At 33.9% G+C, this 17,696-nt stretch overlaps 2 protein-coding genes across 2 annotated transcripts; one reads left to right on the forward strand and one right to left on the reverse strand.

The window, feature by feature from the left end:
* Positions 1–1,915: 1,915 nt before the first annotated feature.
* LOC117927785 (protein trichome birefringence-like 36) lies at positions 1,916–3,967 on the forward strand. The gene is made up of 5 exons (XM_034847466.1): positions 1,916–2,416; positions 2,542–2,713; positions 2,805–2,986; positions 3,125–3,283; positions 3,376–3,967. The coding sequence occupies exons 1-5, from the start codon at positions 2,070–2,072 to the stop codon at positions 3,680–3,682; spliced, it is 1,167 nt and encodes a 388-aa protein (XP_034703357.1). The 5' UTR covers positions 1,916–2,069; the 3' UTR covers positions 3,683–3,967.
* A 612-nt stretch (positions 3,968–4,579) lies between these two features.
* Positions 4,580–15,669, reverse strand: LOC117929173 (ACT domain-containing protein ACR12-like). Its single transcript, XM_034849402.1, has 10 exons — positions 15,508–15,669; positions 13,585–13,639; positions 12,854–12,976; positions 10,922–11,016; positions 9,095–9,176; positions 8,878–8,937; positions 5,776–5,831; positions 5,467–5,572; positions 5,326–5,394; positions 4,580–4,809 (listed from the first exon to the last, which is right to left on the reverse strand). The coding sequence occupies exons 1-10, from the start codon at positions 15,639–15,641 to the stop codon at positions 4,747–4,749; spliced, it is 843 nt and encodes a 280-aa protein (XP_034705293.1). The 5' UTR covers positions 15,642–15,669; the 3' UTR covers positions 4,580–4,746.
* Positions 15,670–17,696: the final 2,027 nt, after the last annotated feature.

Here is a 17,696-nt window from a genome sequence, read left to right on the forward strand (position 1 = left end):
GGAGTGCGAATGCTTAGATAATAATTAATGCAAATAAGGATGGAAGAAGGGAACCAAAATCATAAATAAATAAATTTATTAATGAAACTATATTTCATTATATCATGTCATACTTTCAAGGGTTATATCTTAATAATTTTAAAAGCATTATCATATTTACCTAGACTAAACCAATTAATAATATCTTTACTGAAATATCCTCACCCAATGTGTGACTTAGAGACTTCATATCCTTGAAATCATTTAAAGGCCCATCCTTCTAAATGAATGAAAGCAATGTAAACCCCATTAGCATCATCTATGTTATTAAAGAGAAATATCTATTACGTTTATAGACTCCACTAATGGATTGTTGCCAATGAAGTGAGGAAAATCAAGCTTAGTATATTTTCTTTGAACAAAATCTCTATTGGATTGTTGAGGTGAACTAGTGTGGCTCAAAGGATCTCGGTGATCTCCTTTACCCAATTTACTTACCCATTGATCACATTTAAGGTTCATTACTACATAAGTTGGGATCCCTCCTTCAAGGTTGTAGCTTGCTTTTCAGAGTTTTCCTTCAACTTCTTGATTGTTTCATCTATGCGTCTAACTCTTGTTATGCAGTCCCTTCCACCTACCAAGGCAAAATCATTGTTTTGATACTTAACAATAAGAGTAGGAAAAAGATACCAATGATATCAACAAATTCCTCTTGGTGGTTGGTATAAAATTTAGAGAATCAAATTTCAAAGTTTCTAGATGTCTCACCGATTCTTTTCTCCCTATCTTTATAGAGAAACAAGTCCTTATTTATGCTAACATATGCCTATAATTAAGTTAATATCCCTATAACTAAGTCAACAATTAATCTATAAGCGTTGATTGAATATCCTACCCATCATTTTATGCTCCATTGTCTATGATTACTTTTTTTTTGTTTCTTATTTTGTTGATCGACCTCTACTTCAATATTGATGTACACAACAATTTGATTATTTTTCATTTACTTCATATTACCTCCAATTCCTTAAATTTAGTTCAATCTAAGCTCCATTTAGATGATTTAGTCTTGAAGGGTTAATGAATAAGTTCAAAAAAGAAGAAAATAGAGGACAAATTGAAGAAAAAAATAAAAAAAATATGTTTAAATTGAATGAATTTTTTTATATGTTTCTTCAAATCTATTTTTTCTTTTTTATATAAATAATATCGTAAAACATCACCAATTAGGTGGTATCACACAGATATTTGTTGTCTCATTATTTGTACCATTATACTTTGCTCTCATTCATCTGTACTTTTGTTCAATAATTTAAATCTCATCATATATACTTCAATGATTCAAATCTCTTTTCGATTGAAATTAAGTAGGTAAATATAAATAAAAAGCTGCAAGTTTTTTTCTTTCTATTTTGAGTTTAAAAAATGATGTCATTAAATTTTTACAATGAAAAGGTAAAAGCATCAACCAAAACTGTGGCTGTTTTAAAAACAATATTATTTAAATTGTGTTTTCTAAAAGTAGAAAATAGAAAACAAAAGTGGGTCTAAAATAAAAATCTCTTCACTTAGCGGACTCAAAAGTCAAAGATCAAGGAATACGAGGGGGAAAAAAAAAAGCATTACCCATCCGATAATTACTATGAATAATTAATATGCATGATGGCAAGCATGTGTTGGGTAGAGATAGAGCTTTGGAGTGGCAGCATACAGAGATATGTAATAATGGCGTAGGGGGTGCCTTTTCTCCCACCTTGCCTACACCATCATCCCTCCTTTTCAACCTTTTTGACCTTCTATTACTCGATTTCCATCTTCTTTCCGAGACTCACGGCCCCTTAAAAGAAGCTCCAGCTTTTATTTCTATCTCCTTTTCTACCTCCAACCACCGTAAGCCCCCCACTTTGGTGGCAAACACCATAAAAAGTAAAAACCTTCTACCCATCTCAATAATCACTTCAAGCAATGCCCCATTCATTACAAATATCACCATTCCACCTTGACTCATGCCTGAATAATGGAACCAGTGCACTCCACTTAAAGGGTGTTTAGTCCCTTTTCTGAGCCTCAACCCCCATTTCTCTCCAATGGCTAAGCGTAGTAGTATTTGTCCCAAGGTTTTGTTACTCCTGTTGGTCTTCTTCACACCCTTTCAGCTGAGCTTCTTCCATGGGAAGTCATCAGAGTTTGAGCTAGAGGATGAGGCATGGCTAGACGAGAAGGATGATGAAGTTAACATGGTCCAAAGTGGGCATGATTCACTGGGTTCTAGTTGTGAGTTTTCAGATGGCAAGTGGGTCTATGATCTGTCCTACCCTCTGTATGATTCGAGCTGCCCGTATCTTAGCACTCCGGTGACTTGTCAGAAGAATGGCAGGCCGGATTCTGACTATGAGAAATGGAGGTGGAAGCCCCATGGTTGCTCCATTCCAAGGTATGATGGTACTGAAATTATGAGCTCTGTAAGTATGAAATGAGAGGAAAAAGGCTTGGAAAATGAAACATGTAAATAATACTGATACATTCAAATATGTTTTGTTTTGGTTGTTGATTGATCAGGTTTGATGCACTGCACTTTCTTGGAAGGATGAGAAGAAAAAGAATAATGCTGGTAGGGGATTCAATAATGAGGAACCAATGGGAGTCTCTGGTCTGCCTTGTCCAAGGAGTGATCCCAACTGGTCGAAAGACAGTTACCTATGATGGTCCCTCCATGGCCTTCCATGCCCTAGTAAGATTCTCCTACTTTGGTTCTCTTCTTGTTTTTTATTTTGGTATAATGAGCCTTGGGATGATGTAGTTGGGCAATGACATTTTCACAGGATTTTGAGACCTCAATTGAGTTTTGTTGGGCTCCATTCTTAGTTGAATTGAAGAAAGGGCCTCAAAACAAGAGAATTTTGCATTTGGATTTGATAGAAGAGAATGCCAAGTACTGGAGAGGAGCTGATGTTCTGGTCTATGATTCAGCTCACTGGTGGACTCATTCTGACAAATGGAGTTCGTAAGACAAGTTTCATAACAATCTTTCTCTTTTCTCTCTTTGGGTTCCTTTCTGTTTGGCTGCAAAGAAAGAAAAAAAAAAAGTAGAGTACCAATTGTTTCCCTGATAGAATCACATTGGGGTTTTTACAAATTTCAGGTGGGACTACTACATGGAGGCAAACACTGTGTTGAGGAGCATGAACCCAATGGTAGCCTATCAGAAAGGACTCACAACATGGGCTAAATGGGTGGACTTAAACTTAGACCCCCACAAAACCAGGGTGATTTTCCGAAGCGTATCACCTAGACACAACAGGTACCATACCACACCTTCAAATTCCATATATCACACTCAGAATTCAGGGAAACAAAAAGTCATAATAGTATGGGGGGTTTTTGCACTTGCAGGCAGAATGGTTGGAAATGCTACAACCAGAAGCAACCTCTAGAGTTCTTCAGCCACCAACTTCATGTTCCAGAGCAAATGGTAGTGCTAAAAGGGGTGCTGAAAGGGATGAGATTTCCAGTATACCTGCAAGACATCACAATGATGTCGGCTCTCCGAAAAGACGGGCATCCATCTGTGTATACCAGAGCGATGGACCAAGAACAGAAGCAGCACCCAAGAGACTTTACATCAGACTGTAGCCATTGGTGCCTGCCTGGGGTCCCTGATGCTTGGAATGAGATGTTGAGTGCATTGCTCCAAGTATGAACAATCAAGACATCTTTGTAGCTATATGTGGGTAGAAGATTAGTGTCTGTCTTGTCTGTCTTAGACTCTGTAATCATCAGTTTATGCTGCTTTGATTTTTATTTTTATTTTTTGGGATTTCTGGGTTAGTGCTGTATGCCTGGTTTGTGACTGTTTCTCCGTGTCTGTATCGACTTGTTGGCTTTTTGCTGCTGTTTCTCATAGGCTACCTTCGGTTTACCTAAAAGCTTAAATTTGTGAAATAACCATCTTGCCAGACTTATTCGATTGGGGGTGTTTTTATCCTATTGCAATCAACATGACATGTAAAGCAATTCAAAAATTGCACCAAATGAGACCTTTCTGACATTATTTCCATTCCAATGCCCTCCACACCCATACCATCAACATCAACACCAGAAAATATATATGGCAATTAAAACATATTTTAAAATTGTTATATTATAAAATATGAAAATAAAAAAAAATTTCCAAATCTAATAGAATCAAGAAGAATCCAGTTAAAATTCTACTTTAAAAAGACAACTTCAATATTTTGATTGAAATTGTCTTTTTTAAAAACATTTCCAAATAATGTTTTCTACAATGTGGTAGATTTGGAAATAGTTTTGAAATGTCACATTTTTAAATATTTTAAAAAAATAATCCTTATTTTTGTCAAAATCTCATCAACACCATTACAATCAATAGAAAATAAAATTTAAAAAACAAGTAAAAAGAAAGAATAGAACACAAACTCAGCCAAATTGTCATCTGGATCAAAAACAAAAAACATGTACACACATTTGAGAATGATCAAAAGTTGGAAAAAAATTTCAGGATTCCAAACCCATGAAAAATGACATAAGCAAAAATCAACTAGAGGCTTGTCCACACCCTAATCCATGAGAACATTGGTGGAGCAAAAAACTGAGGCATGTGTTATTTGTTTTCTATTATTCATTTCCTATTATCATATTGTATCATTCAGGACAAAATTCACATCCCAGAAACGAACATCATCACAGTATCTAGTCAAATATTACTTTGGGAGGATTGATTTGGTACCAAAAAAAACTGTATAGTCAGTAACTATCCACCTCGGTTTCTGGCCTTCGAAGATAGTACCGCAGAGAGTTTATCATTACCTACATGTTCAAATGAACTTTGTGAGAGACCGCGGAAGAGAACTCCAACTATTCAAAAAAAACAACCTATTTAATTTGGCCCAGTAAAAGCTCCTGAGATAACTTGGACCAAAACTTTTCTCGACCTAAAAGCAATTAAAGTAATTCCACAACAGCTTAGGGAAGTAGGAATATGTGTGCTATTATCACTAACAAACAATGAATCCCAAAGGTAAAAAGAAATCAAGGGCCTTTTCATAGGAATTGTCACTCATAACTGTTTTAGCCATTGATAAAGAGTAGTTTATAAAATAGTAATATTAATGATAGACAGTAATAAGATATTGCTATGCTGACACACAATAGTAATACTAATGATAGACAATAACTGTTTTAACTGTTTAGTTTAGTATTATCATCTTCACTAATAAGTAAAATCTACAAAAGCATAGTTGAGGTCATGAAAATTGAAAATTTATGCTGACACACAAAGATAGCTCACTGTTAAACAACTAGTCCTGGCTGCTAACCAGTTACCTGAGACAAGGAGCTGCTCAATGCAGCCCCCCTGTAGCTGACATGAAACTTATCCTTGGCCACAAGCCCCTGAAAGACAGAAGAGAAGTTGATGAGAAAAGAAAGCAATGCACAGAACACAAAGAGAGAGGGAGAGAATACTTCAGTATCAATCTCTGCAGATTCCACATCAACATTCACATCAGTTATGATCTCGACGATTTCTAATAGCAATCCTGGTCGATCTGCTGTCTCGATATAAAGCAAGCTGTAGAAATTTAAAGAAAAAGAGAAAAAAAAATGAAATGGTTAACAATTAACTAATTACCTATTATGTTCAAGTTCTCAGGATCCATTCCATTTATTTCCTTCCAAGTGTTGGCTTACATGAAGTAGAATTAAAGAGGACAACATTAACGACTAAAGCATAACAATGCTAAAAGCCATTCCAATCACAAGTCAGTTGCATACCTCCTCTTTGGCCCATCATCTTTGACATGTATATGAGTTGCAACATCAACATCAAGCTGCATTTGACAAAATCAACAAATTTAAATTCAAGTTTGCTAGGTTATATACACATACATAACATCTAATTGTACCAAGAAGACACATGTGCTACGAGAATTTCATTTGAATCCTAACAGCATTCCAAAGCAAGATACCTCCACAGAGTGCAGGCCTTAATGATCAAATGGAAATATATTCCACTCAATATGCACCTCAAAATGTAGCACAGCGCAGAGAATACCAATTATCAGCTTTGACAGTGTGTTGTCTTGAAGAAATTGTATTTGAAACTAACAATGAAATATTTATGTTTATTTTTCCAATAAAAAAATTTATTTTTGAAACTAGCAAGGAGATATAAGAGATGCAAGTAGTGCAAATTAAAACACAAACACAAACACCATGCATGGATACAAGAAGGCTGGCACTCTCTTTCCAAAGAGCAGGTAGTTTTCAGTTTCTTCACATTATGGGGTTACAGCAAATGCTTTTGAAGTGATAGTATGAAGCACACAAATTAGCTGTGAAGCAACTCATGTTCCCACAAGCTAGCCGTTGCTTCTACAACATGCAACACATAGTTATGCTTATGAAAATAAGGCTTAGTACTCTTCTCAGCTATAAAAATAGATTCCCATGAGCTTCCTTCTATCTTACATGATCAATTTTAGCTTGCTTTAATTCTTCTTACAACTGATTGTCTCAACCATACCATATTAACATATCAGTAATTAGGTACCAGAAATTACATTGTCATTTATGTAACAAGTTTGGACATTACATTTGGGGAACCTCTGAACAAACTAGCAACATCTCACACAAAAATCATGTCTCAACTTCAAGTTAAAATTTGTCCCCAAGAAAACAAAATATATGCTAGCATGATCATACATCATTGGCTTGTAAACTAACAACCTAAGCTTTCACAGCAAGTGATAGTATAACATAATATCAAAGCTTCAGCTCATAGCAGGCTGGAGCAAAAATTAAACTATCAATATCGACAGGTATATCAACCCTAAAGGAAAAGCACAAAAAATAATAACATATTATTGCCATCATAAATTCTGATTCAACATTAAAAAATTTCTATGACAAATTATCTAGTGGAAATTTGGAATCAAATAATAATAGCATATTATTATTTTCCTCTGCATTTGTTGTCAGAACCATTTTTTATTTTGTTTAAATATGACATATAGTAAACAAACCTTCATTCCTGAATACCGATTTTATCAAGTTAGTTCAATAGTATGCTCAGAAATCAGAACTATGTTGAAATTCTTAGCCAGCAAGGAGAAGATCTAGAGAACTTCAGATTCTTATTAATCAGCACAATTTGGAACCAAAGCAATAAATAAAAAAATCAGAAGCAGAAAACATACAAAGAAACACCATAAATTGAAGGCAATTTAGCGGCTAAGGTTTTAGGTAACAAGATTACTACCCTAAGGGCCCAATTCAAGGGCAAATCATCAACAAGGACAATCAGTGATGAAAAATATAACCACAAATAGGAGGTCAGTACAACAGCAAGATGAATAAAAATCTAGAAAAAGGAAAAAAGAGGGTTGGACACAAATGCAGGAAAAGAAGAACAGGAAATGGAAGTATTACAGTTCTCAAAGCTTTCCAAGCATAAAAATCAACTCAGAGGATATGTACATGCAAGGTTGAAATCTTTAACAAGCACAGTCAGAAGAAGATGATGGGGGGAAACAAAGACAAAGAAGAATAAAGTGGACAAGAAAAAAGCCAAAGAAAAGGAGATAAAAGAGACAACCATAACTTTCAATTGCTCAACAGCAAAGTATTTTCAAGTTTAATAAATGAATAGGCAAGGTCCTTATCTGCCCAATTTGTCTCAGATTATTCTCACCCTAAGATCCTTGTTGTCTGTGGTAGTCTGTTCTCTTCCAATTGATTGTATCCTGTTTATACTGTCATAAGAAGGGTAAAATGTTGTATCTACTGATGCTTTCCTATGCAAGTCATATGGGAGTCAAACGACAACTGAAGTAAAGATGTGAGACAATCCTCATACCATAAAGTGAGATGCTTCAGTCAAGTAACATAGCATAATGTCTAGGCCTTTCCTAAACTCACGTGTGGCACTTAGACAACTCAAGGCACTTGATGTTGCTAAGTTAGTCTTTCTCCCAATCGTAACTTGTTATGCTAAGCAATGCTACACGACTTGGTAGCTATAATGCACAAAGAAGGCAACACTTAAGAAAGGAAGCTTTGTATTATACAAGAATGCTTTACAATAATAAGAAGCTCCCAACTTGTTTGGTGCCTTAGCCAAATGAGGTCACACCCATTTATAGGCACCCAAGCAACTCTCTAGAACCCACAAAGGTTCCTTACAACTCTAAAACTCCCTAGAATACCCTATACAAATTCTATGTACAAGTATGTACAAGATCACTCTGTAACTCTCTAGAACACACCTTCCCTTTCCCTCATCTTTCATCCCTTGTGTAGAGATGTGTGGGTGTCTCACTTCTCCAGAATCTTCCATGCTCTTCCACTAGTAGTCAAGTGTGGGTGGCTCCAGGAGGTTCCAAAAGCTTCCTACTCTCCTTTAAAAGATCAAGGGAGGGTCATTTGAGCAAGTTGTGACAATAAGCATCACAAATACCACCCAAATAAAATAATTATGATAAAAATTCAAACTGATCCTAAAACATTGAACCACCGAAAACAGGCTAAAGGAACTAATTACTAGACTGAAATCTAGGATGCATCAAAATGGCTTATAAAGTATTATAAAGTATTATAAAGTATTGTTATAAATTCATAATATATTAAAATGTTGGTAAATAATACATTATGTCAAAAACATATGCCCAAATCCATAGTATCATGCTTCAAATGTTCATATTTAGCAAAAGACTAAATCGCTTTAATGCATACAGAAAATAAATATTCCAGAAAGAAGAAAGAACCAGCATCTGAATATCAAAAACATCAAAGTCCATAATACAGCAGATCAGTTAGGAGCAAACAGAAACAAAAGGAGAAGAAAATATAAGCCTAATGAATGTTTAACAATATCACCTTCTTTTCTGGAGCTTTGATTCCAAAAGCTTCACCCATAGCAAGTTGCTCACTGGACTCCTAGAAAGGATGCCAAAAAGGGATACTTAAAAAAGAAATGCAACAGTGAAAGAGATGTAAAGAAAGTGAGGGTGAAGATTCTTCCATTTCATCCACCAGTAAGACTAAAAATAAAAATAAAACATCAATGAAATTAGTGTTCAACTCAAATACATACTGGATGGTACTTCAAAAGGTTGTTGATGATTGTAAGTCGAATTCTCTCTAACATGTCAGGATCTTCAACTTTGCGTCCATCACTAGCATATTAATCAACATTGTTTTGTAAAGGATGATAACACCCAAAAAAACAGGAAAGATTGAATAACTGGATTAAAATACTTAACTAATGCAAATATTTCAGATGTTTAGTTTTGACAAAGTTCCCACTTTAGAGAAATATTCAAGAACATATTTATCAGAATCCCATTTACAGATGCTCCTTCCAGCTGAATAATACATTATTCTTAGTTTAAGAAAGAAGAACAAAGGAATTATGTGCTTCATCTTTCCAAATGATTAGTTTCAAAAATTAGATTCTGCTCAGAAGCTTATATTTCAGCATCTAACTATTGGATTGGCTTGAATTTTGGATATGTTTCACTTTTAGGGTCTGCTAAGGGTACCTGAAATTTGGAAATGGTAAAAAACCAATAAGGACTATCAACTTCAAGCAAAATTGTTAGCAGTTTTTGTGAAATATACACTAGTGCTCCAGCAGTAAATTAGCATGAGTTGTTTACAGCTATTCTATTCATCTTCAATATATTATTATTATCTTCAATATATTATTATTATTCAAATGCATGTGACAACTAGAAGTACAGTTGTTTGATAGTTCAGATTAAGAACAATGGACAATTTAGATTAGTGTTCTAGTACAGTTAAATATAAACATGTGCTTTTCTCTATCATAATTAGTTTCAAAAAACCAAATTTTATGCATAAGCAAGCTGGCGAAATCCAGAGACAATCAAAGAGCTTATAGAGTTTGAATGTTCATTGTGGATAATTGTTTTTCATGTAAGCAATGATCATTTCGTATCACCAAATGTAATCGTGCAGAACTATGTGCATGTGGTGCCAAAAATCAACAAAGCTGTTGATAAGCATTTTATGCTCAGCTTGATAATTATGTGAGTCTTGACTCAAGCTTGTCCAGTCAAAAAAAAAAAAAAAAGCCAGGCTGAAGACTCATGTTCAAGCTTGTTTTGGAGCGAAAGCAACCCCCAGTACAGGTCACATAAACTATGAAAGCTTTAGGGAAATTCAAATAAGCTTGGTAAGGAAATTGAACAGCCAAGAACTTTTTATACCTAGTAACCTCTAATTGAGACATCTTCCTTCATAAGATAATTCTAATATAATATTATTCTGAAGGCTCGTTCAGCATATGATGGTGGGAATACAACATTCACATCCTCAAAGCATGCTTTCTTTATATACCTAGTAATTGAGATGCCCTCTTCCATAAAATACTTTCTGGCATAATGACACTAAAGTTATTTCACTTGTAAAGTGGCAGGAAAGGGCTTTAACATTCTTTGAAGGGGGTTTTCTTCTCTTCCAAGAATTCTTGAACATCTGTCATCAACCATAGAACACATTTCTTTCTTCAAGGAGAATCTGATATTTTATAAAGGTTATTATAAGATTCTTTTGTAAAACTTTCTGAACTTATTAAATTAGTGGACATTCAACAAAGCCAGACAGAGCCATAAGCAAGTGCTTATAAATTAGTTGAAACAAGTTTGGAATGGATTGGCCAAGCCCAAATCAAGCTCAGAAATGCTCAGAGTCTGACAAGCTGACTCTGAACCACTGAGCCCAGATTATCTGCAACCTTGTGTGTATACACACAGACACGCTACAGGTTGGAATGATTGCATGTATCACAACCAAGAAATGGAGAAATTTTCCTCAATGGCCTACACATATAAGCAAGGCAGGAAAGGGATTAAAAAAATGCATGGACAAGGATATGCTCCAAGCACTAAACACTTACATTCGGGTAATGAAAAATTTTGTTTGAGTGACTGATCCCTCAGTCGTAACAGTTCCCTTTTGCACATCTAGATCTAAACCTTTCAAAGCCTTCATCTGCCATGACACAAAACAAAAGAAGTCAAATAACACCAATATTAAAAAATAATTCAACATAACCAAAATTAAGAAGATCGTTTAGGCCTCCAAGCCTCCACAAACACAAGGACAACAATTGCCTAGAATTATTACCATGAGAAATACTAAGTAAGCAAGTACAATAAAAAAAATTATATATGGTCACTATGTTCCGGCAGATGATCTGTAGGCAATCGTATTTGTTATTTTTTTTTTTTTTTATCAGACTCGTATTTGTTATTTCAAGTGATTAAATTCTTAATTCTAATTTATGAATAGTGTTGTTTAACATTTTCAGTGACTAGATTCCCAAATAAACACTTAATAGTAATCACTTTGCTGAATTCCAACATATATGTGTGAACCAGATCAATAGATGTTTCGTTCCGATAAAGTGAAATCTTTTGCTAAATGAAATGAAGCAATAGGCAAGTAGAAAACCATTGTAAACCACGAGCTAATCAAGAAAAGCACATGTAGCATTGAAATTTCTTGAGCTACCAATTTTTCTAAAGGTTTAACCTATTTAGATTTAGACCCATAATGTATATCATGCTCTCTTACACCCTTCCCTTAGGTGTGACCTCAAACCCACATGTGGAGAGACAAACACACAGGCCCATACCATACCTGCACATCAAGAGACACAGATATAGGCCCATAGGCAAACAAGTCAAGCCCATAGCCCGTACCTGCACAAGGCTCAATAAATTAAGGTAAATAAACATGTGGTGAGGTTCTAACACATAACCTCCAACTAAACGAGTTACCATATTGAAGCTTAAGCTGGTAGGATTAGAACCTACATTGTATACCATGCTCTCTAACAAAGTCCATGAGAATGTTGGGCAGGAAGAACACAAGAAAAGAATCACAAGTAAAATATAACTTCAAAAAGGAAATTTCCACAATCGGCAAGACCCTCACACTTAATACTTGCAAATGCTCCAAAGGAGACAAAGAGGAGCCACCTTCCAAGTAATTCAACAATTCATAACTTAGCCTAAACCACCATACCCCAAAAGGATCCTGCACTGATTTAGGCATAATCTAGGAAGTTCCAAAAAAAATACAGAGAAGGTCCAAGAAACTGAACCTTTAATAAAGGATAGCCCAACAGGAAAAGAACATACTATCCCCAATCTTTTTGCTTCAAAGTTTTCTAGTATGCAACCAAACACAACACAAAGCATTTTGACAGCTAGGAACTGCTTTTAGACAATAAAAAAGCAGCACTAAACAGGACCTAAATGTAAGATCCTCCCATAAATAGACCTTTCCTCTCAGTGGAGCCCAATAAGCCCTGAACTGCAGAAGAAATTCTATTCATTTGGTTCACCGTTCATCCCTAACCACCATCACCAAATTATCAGTTTGAGCTGCCAAAACCTCACACAAGATATTTCTCCAATTAAAGAGAGATTCACCTTGACAACCTCCAAATTTGCCCACTGCCTCCTGAACGTCCACCCATGCCCCATCCTTCCAACATCAATCCCTTCCTTCTTGATAAGGCTCGCCCAATCTCCTGCCTACTACCATGCACAAGCCTATTATACAATGCATTTTCTCAAGGCTGCATCATGCACCCCCACCATCTCTTCAACAGATTAACTGCTTAAGTATTCTCCCAGAGTTCCAAGTTCACTCAATAAGAAAGCCAAACCTCTTTCCATATAACAAGTAACAAACTCATTTGGAAGCTCAAATAGAAGAATGTAAAAAATAAAGAGTACTCACAATGACCTTTTTTTCTTATGAGAAGCATTATAACTTTTAGGACAGAATGAAATTGACGTGCTAGTAGTTACTCTACCGTGTCAACAAGAGCCCCAAGTCGATCTCCAAAACTAAGCTGTACAATTGTTGCAACAGAATCTGAATCTTGATCTATCAGAACCATCGGAGTTGGAACATGATCAGAATCTGGGTCAAAACTCTGCAGTTAAAAGTATCTTATCAATGATATAACAATGGATATAATGCAGGTAAAACATTTGTCATAATATTTTACAACCTGCAAGTGCTAACCATATGGCAAATAGGGTGAATTTCAGTCAAACACTTCCAAAAGAAGTTCCTAATATAGCTAGAGTAAGGGAGTTGACTAAGGTCCCATACTTCAGCTAACGAATCAAGATCCAGGTCTGTTCTAAAAAACTCAGACACACCATTCAGATCGCCAAGATGTCAAGCATTGAAAAAGCTTCAAGTGATAAAAAAGAAATAAGATTGAACATGGAAATGTCCTACAAAAGCATGAGAATTAGTGAGCTACACAAGATTTCAAACAAAGCCTATTTCATCTGTTGATTTCAGAGCATGAGACACCGCAATTAAACAACTATAGGACAAAATGTAATAAATCATAATGATGCCCATCCAGACAAAAGAATTTCTTCATAATTTTTTTGATAGGAGAATTTCTTCATAATCATATCAGTATATTTGTATTTTTATTTTTTTTTCCATACCTAATTTCTCATAATAACAAAAACACAGAAAGAAATACTAGGACACTGAAGGGGCCCGAAGCATGTTACTGACCAGTGATATTGAAGGAACTGAATCTATGCCATCATTAGAAGCATGTAGAGCACTCCTGCACAAAATTTCAAGCAATCTTAAGCAACAAAAAAATACCTAAAAGGCTCAATACACAAGACCAAAGAACCAAGACCCAACACCTAAGACAAAACATGAATTATATATGATGAGAATTAAAGCTCAGTCTGTATGCATATAGAAAATAGAAGGGTTCATAAGATGTCTGCATAAAAAATGACCCTCTACACCATATTCCCCTGGAATATAATCTAATTGATTAGAGCCCTACCCTGTCAAGGCAGAAGCTGTGGGTTGGAGCATCATCAGTCCCAACAGATCCAATGAATACATTAATTCGTCGATGACAGTAAACTTGGTTTAATTAGATACAGAAGTTTTGTAAATTGGATAAAGTAACAAGGCTCCAAACTTTGCTTATGTTTCATCCACTAAAGAGCTTTCAACAATTGATAGTATATTTACTTATACATTAATGCTGGCTGATATAAGTAATATAATATCAATCCTTATCATACGACACTGAAGAAACCAATGAAAACACATGACAAAATCACAAACACTACATGGTCTACAGCAACCGACCAGAATATCATTCACAAATCAAAACCAACAAGCAATCATCCATCACTCTGGATGAACCTCATGCTTAATTGAATTAATACCTAATTGGGAAAAGAAAAAAAAATACCACTCCAACCTCAACCACTTATCAGATTCCAAGTTTCCAACTCAATTTCAAGTTTTCTTGGCATATCCAAAGAAATATTTAGGAAAAAAAAAAAGATAAGATGCTAAATAAACTAAACTTTGAATATTACAGATAAATCTACTGCAGTTGCCAAGAAGATGGAGTTAAAGAAAAAGCAACTGAAATTTTTGTGCTAATGCTCTCCGTTTCAAGTTTAGAGAAATGGAAACAGCAATCAACAACACCAGGCGGTCAGATTAGGTTCAGTAGAGCGGCAGCTAAGAAAATGCAAGGAGAAAAATAAAATAAATCAAAATTCTGAATGGATTTTTCTATATCCACCGCCAGAGAAAAACAAAATATCAGAATTCAAAAAAGTATAACATGACTGCTTATATTTCCTCAGTTCCAGAAAACAAAACACAGAATACATAAACCTCAGTGTATATATATATATATATATGGCTAATTAAGAAAAACATTTAAACTATTGAATTACCAATTTTTCTAAAAGCTTAAGCTTACAGGATTCGTGTATATCATGCTCCTTAACACCCTCCCTCACATGCAGCCCCACACTAGCACATGCGCTCTATACCATGCTGAACTACAGATTTTTCTAACTAACAGATTTTTCTAACTAACAGATTTTTCTAACAGCTTAAGCTTACAGGATTGGGCTCAATATGCAAATCATGATCCTTAACCAACCTTAGCACTTTCAATTATTGAAGAAATTTAGAAAGTGATGAAAAATGAAAGAAATCAAAACTTCCAAACACCGATTTTCCTCATCCAGAACCTGAGAAGACAGAACACTCCACTCAACCAACCGCAACTCCTCCACTCAACCTCTAAATCTCACTTTCTAATTTCTTCCTCAGTTTTCTAACTCAATATGTTATGAATTCCACAATTTTTCTCAGTAACCAATCGGACCACATAAACAGAACTGGAGGATGCTCCTCAGTTTCACACTTCCTGATCGCCAGATTCTAGAAACCTGCAGCGAAATAGGAACAACCTCCGTCCCTTTCGTCACTGACGGGACCTCAGAACAAACAAAAAAAATCAGGCTTCCTCCGTATCTTTTCCCTCAGTTTCATCGGCAACCAAGTCACGGAACAGAAAAAGAAGAAGAGGAAGATTAATTAGGTGAAGAATGGAGAAATTTGTTAGGCAGAAAAAGGAGGAGAAAGGTGAGGCGATCTTACGTGCTTGCGGAGAGAGTGAATCGGGGTTGAGCAAAGGCGAAGCGGATTGGAGGAATGTTGAAGTGGAAAGCGGAAGCCCTAAATCGAAGGATGGAGGAGGGAGAGGAAAGGACGGCGTGTACAGTTGCGGCCATGGAGAATTGTGAAAGCTTCTTGGTCGCGTTTGTTAGGACTTACGAGTGGGAATGTCATTTTATAGTAGTAGTCTAGTGTCTACGTGTTGGACCCGCTTTAGGCGAGCGCATCAATGTCTAATTTCCATCCTTTTTACTCCCGGAATTTGTTTTAAAAATAGGGTGTCTTTTTTAAAACTCAAAAGAAAATACGAATGGGACTTTTTATAATATAAGAATTAAAAAACTTAACCCAAATTAAATCTATAAATGAAAATTAAGTTTTTTTTATCACAATAAAATTCTAAAAGAAATTGGGAATAATCAATAAATAATCAAACACATAGAAAATATCTAATACTTCTAATCAAAATACTCGGATTTATCAGTCTAAAAATGGTATATTTGATATATGAGATATTAGGAAATAATAAGAGATCTTGACTTAAAAAATAATTTTCTTAAAAATTTATTTAGATATGATATAAGTCTATAGTTGGAAACTGAATTTTCTTAAAAAATAAAATATCAATTTTTCAAAAATTAATTTGGAAAAGTATTTTCTATTTTATAAAAATTAGTTAAGAAAATAATTTTAAAAATAAAATAAAATCTCAAAGGTACCAAAAATTAATTAAGACATTTTAACTAAATTTTAAAACTTATGGTACAACATTGCCTTATTAAAAAGACAAATAAAAAATATAATTATTAAAAGTGAAGAAGAAATAAATAAATAAATAAATAAATAAAAGAAAAACAGAATTATGATAAAATTATGTAATTAAAATTTCATCAATAAAGTACAATGAAAAATAAAATTCATCACGGATAATCATGTGATCATTCACACTTACCTCTATACATTATAGCATTTATCTTGAATGATCATTCCTACAAAAGACAAGTTAGCTAAATATGAATTGTTAGAATTGTTCGACAAATATCTTGTTAATAGAGCCCATTGAGACAAAATCTAAACAACGGGAAAAGAAGTGAAGTATGATAACATTTTTTTATTATACTTCCTCTCATAATGATGTTGATTATGTTATCTATAATGACTCATAATGATGTTGATTATGTTATCTATAATGACTCAATTTAAAGATCTTTGAGTTGATGCATTCCAATTTGAAGATCTTTTATTAATAAGTTTTCTAGATTATCAGTTGATCTTATTTGTTAAACACCGATTTTATCACTTTTCTAAAGTTTATGTGTAAATAAGAACTTTGATAAAATGTATTTAGTTCAATCGCTTTTAATTTATCATCTTCTTATTATTGTGATGTAATAAAGAAAATATCGGAATATATCTGCGATATATCGTGTATCAGAGAAGGTGGATACGATATATCGGTAAAATATATCATCTGACGAAAATATAGTAAATATCGGTAACATATCAGCGATATATCCGTAATCACCGATATATCGGCGATATATCAATAATCACGGACATATCGGTGATACAAGCAAAATATCGGTCCTAAATGGGAAAAAATCGCTAAAATTTCAGAGATGTATTGAATATATCCAAGATATATCGATGAAAAATATTAAAAAATTAAATTATTATAAATCAGTTTATTTTAATTATCTTATAATTTATTTTGTATACTAATTAAATATAAAACAAATATAAGATCATAAATAAAATTATCAATATTTTTAAATAAAAATATTTTGTATCAAAATGTATCGATATTTTACCATAAAAATCATAAATACATTTAAATAACATAATTAGTAAATTTGTGATAATTTAATTTTAAATTAATAATTTTATTTTATTTTGATATTTAAGTGTAATAATAGTATATCGAGAATAAATTAACTTAGTATATTTTTAAATTAGTATAACATTGAATTTAAATTAGTACATTCTTACAACTAATTAATATATTTTTAATAGAGGTAAGTAAATTAACTTGATATAATAATATATTTAAATCATATAATTAGTATATCTGTAATAATTTAACTTACAAAATTCACATTTCTTATTGATCGACACTATATAATTAAATTTAATATCGCAAATCATATCCTATATATATATATTAATTATTT

Source organism: Vitis riparia, chromosome 13 (assembly GCF_004353265.1).
Source record: "Vitis riparia cultivar Riparia Gloire de Montpellier isolate 1030 chromosome 13, EGFV_Vit.rip_1.0, whole genome shotgun sequence".
NCBI lineage: Eukaryota > Viridiplantae > Streptophyta > Magnoliopsida > Vitales > Vitaceae > Vitis > Vitis riparia.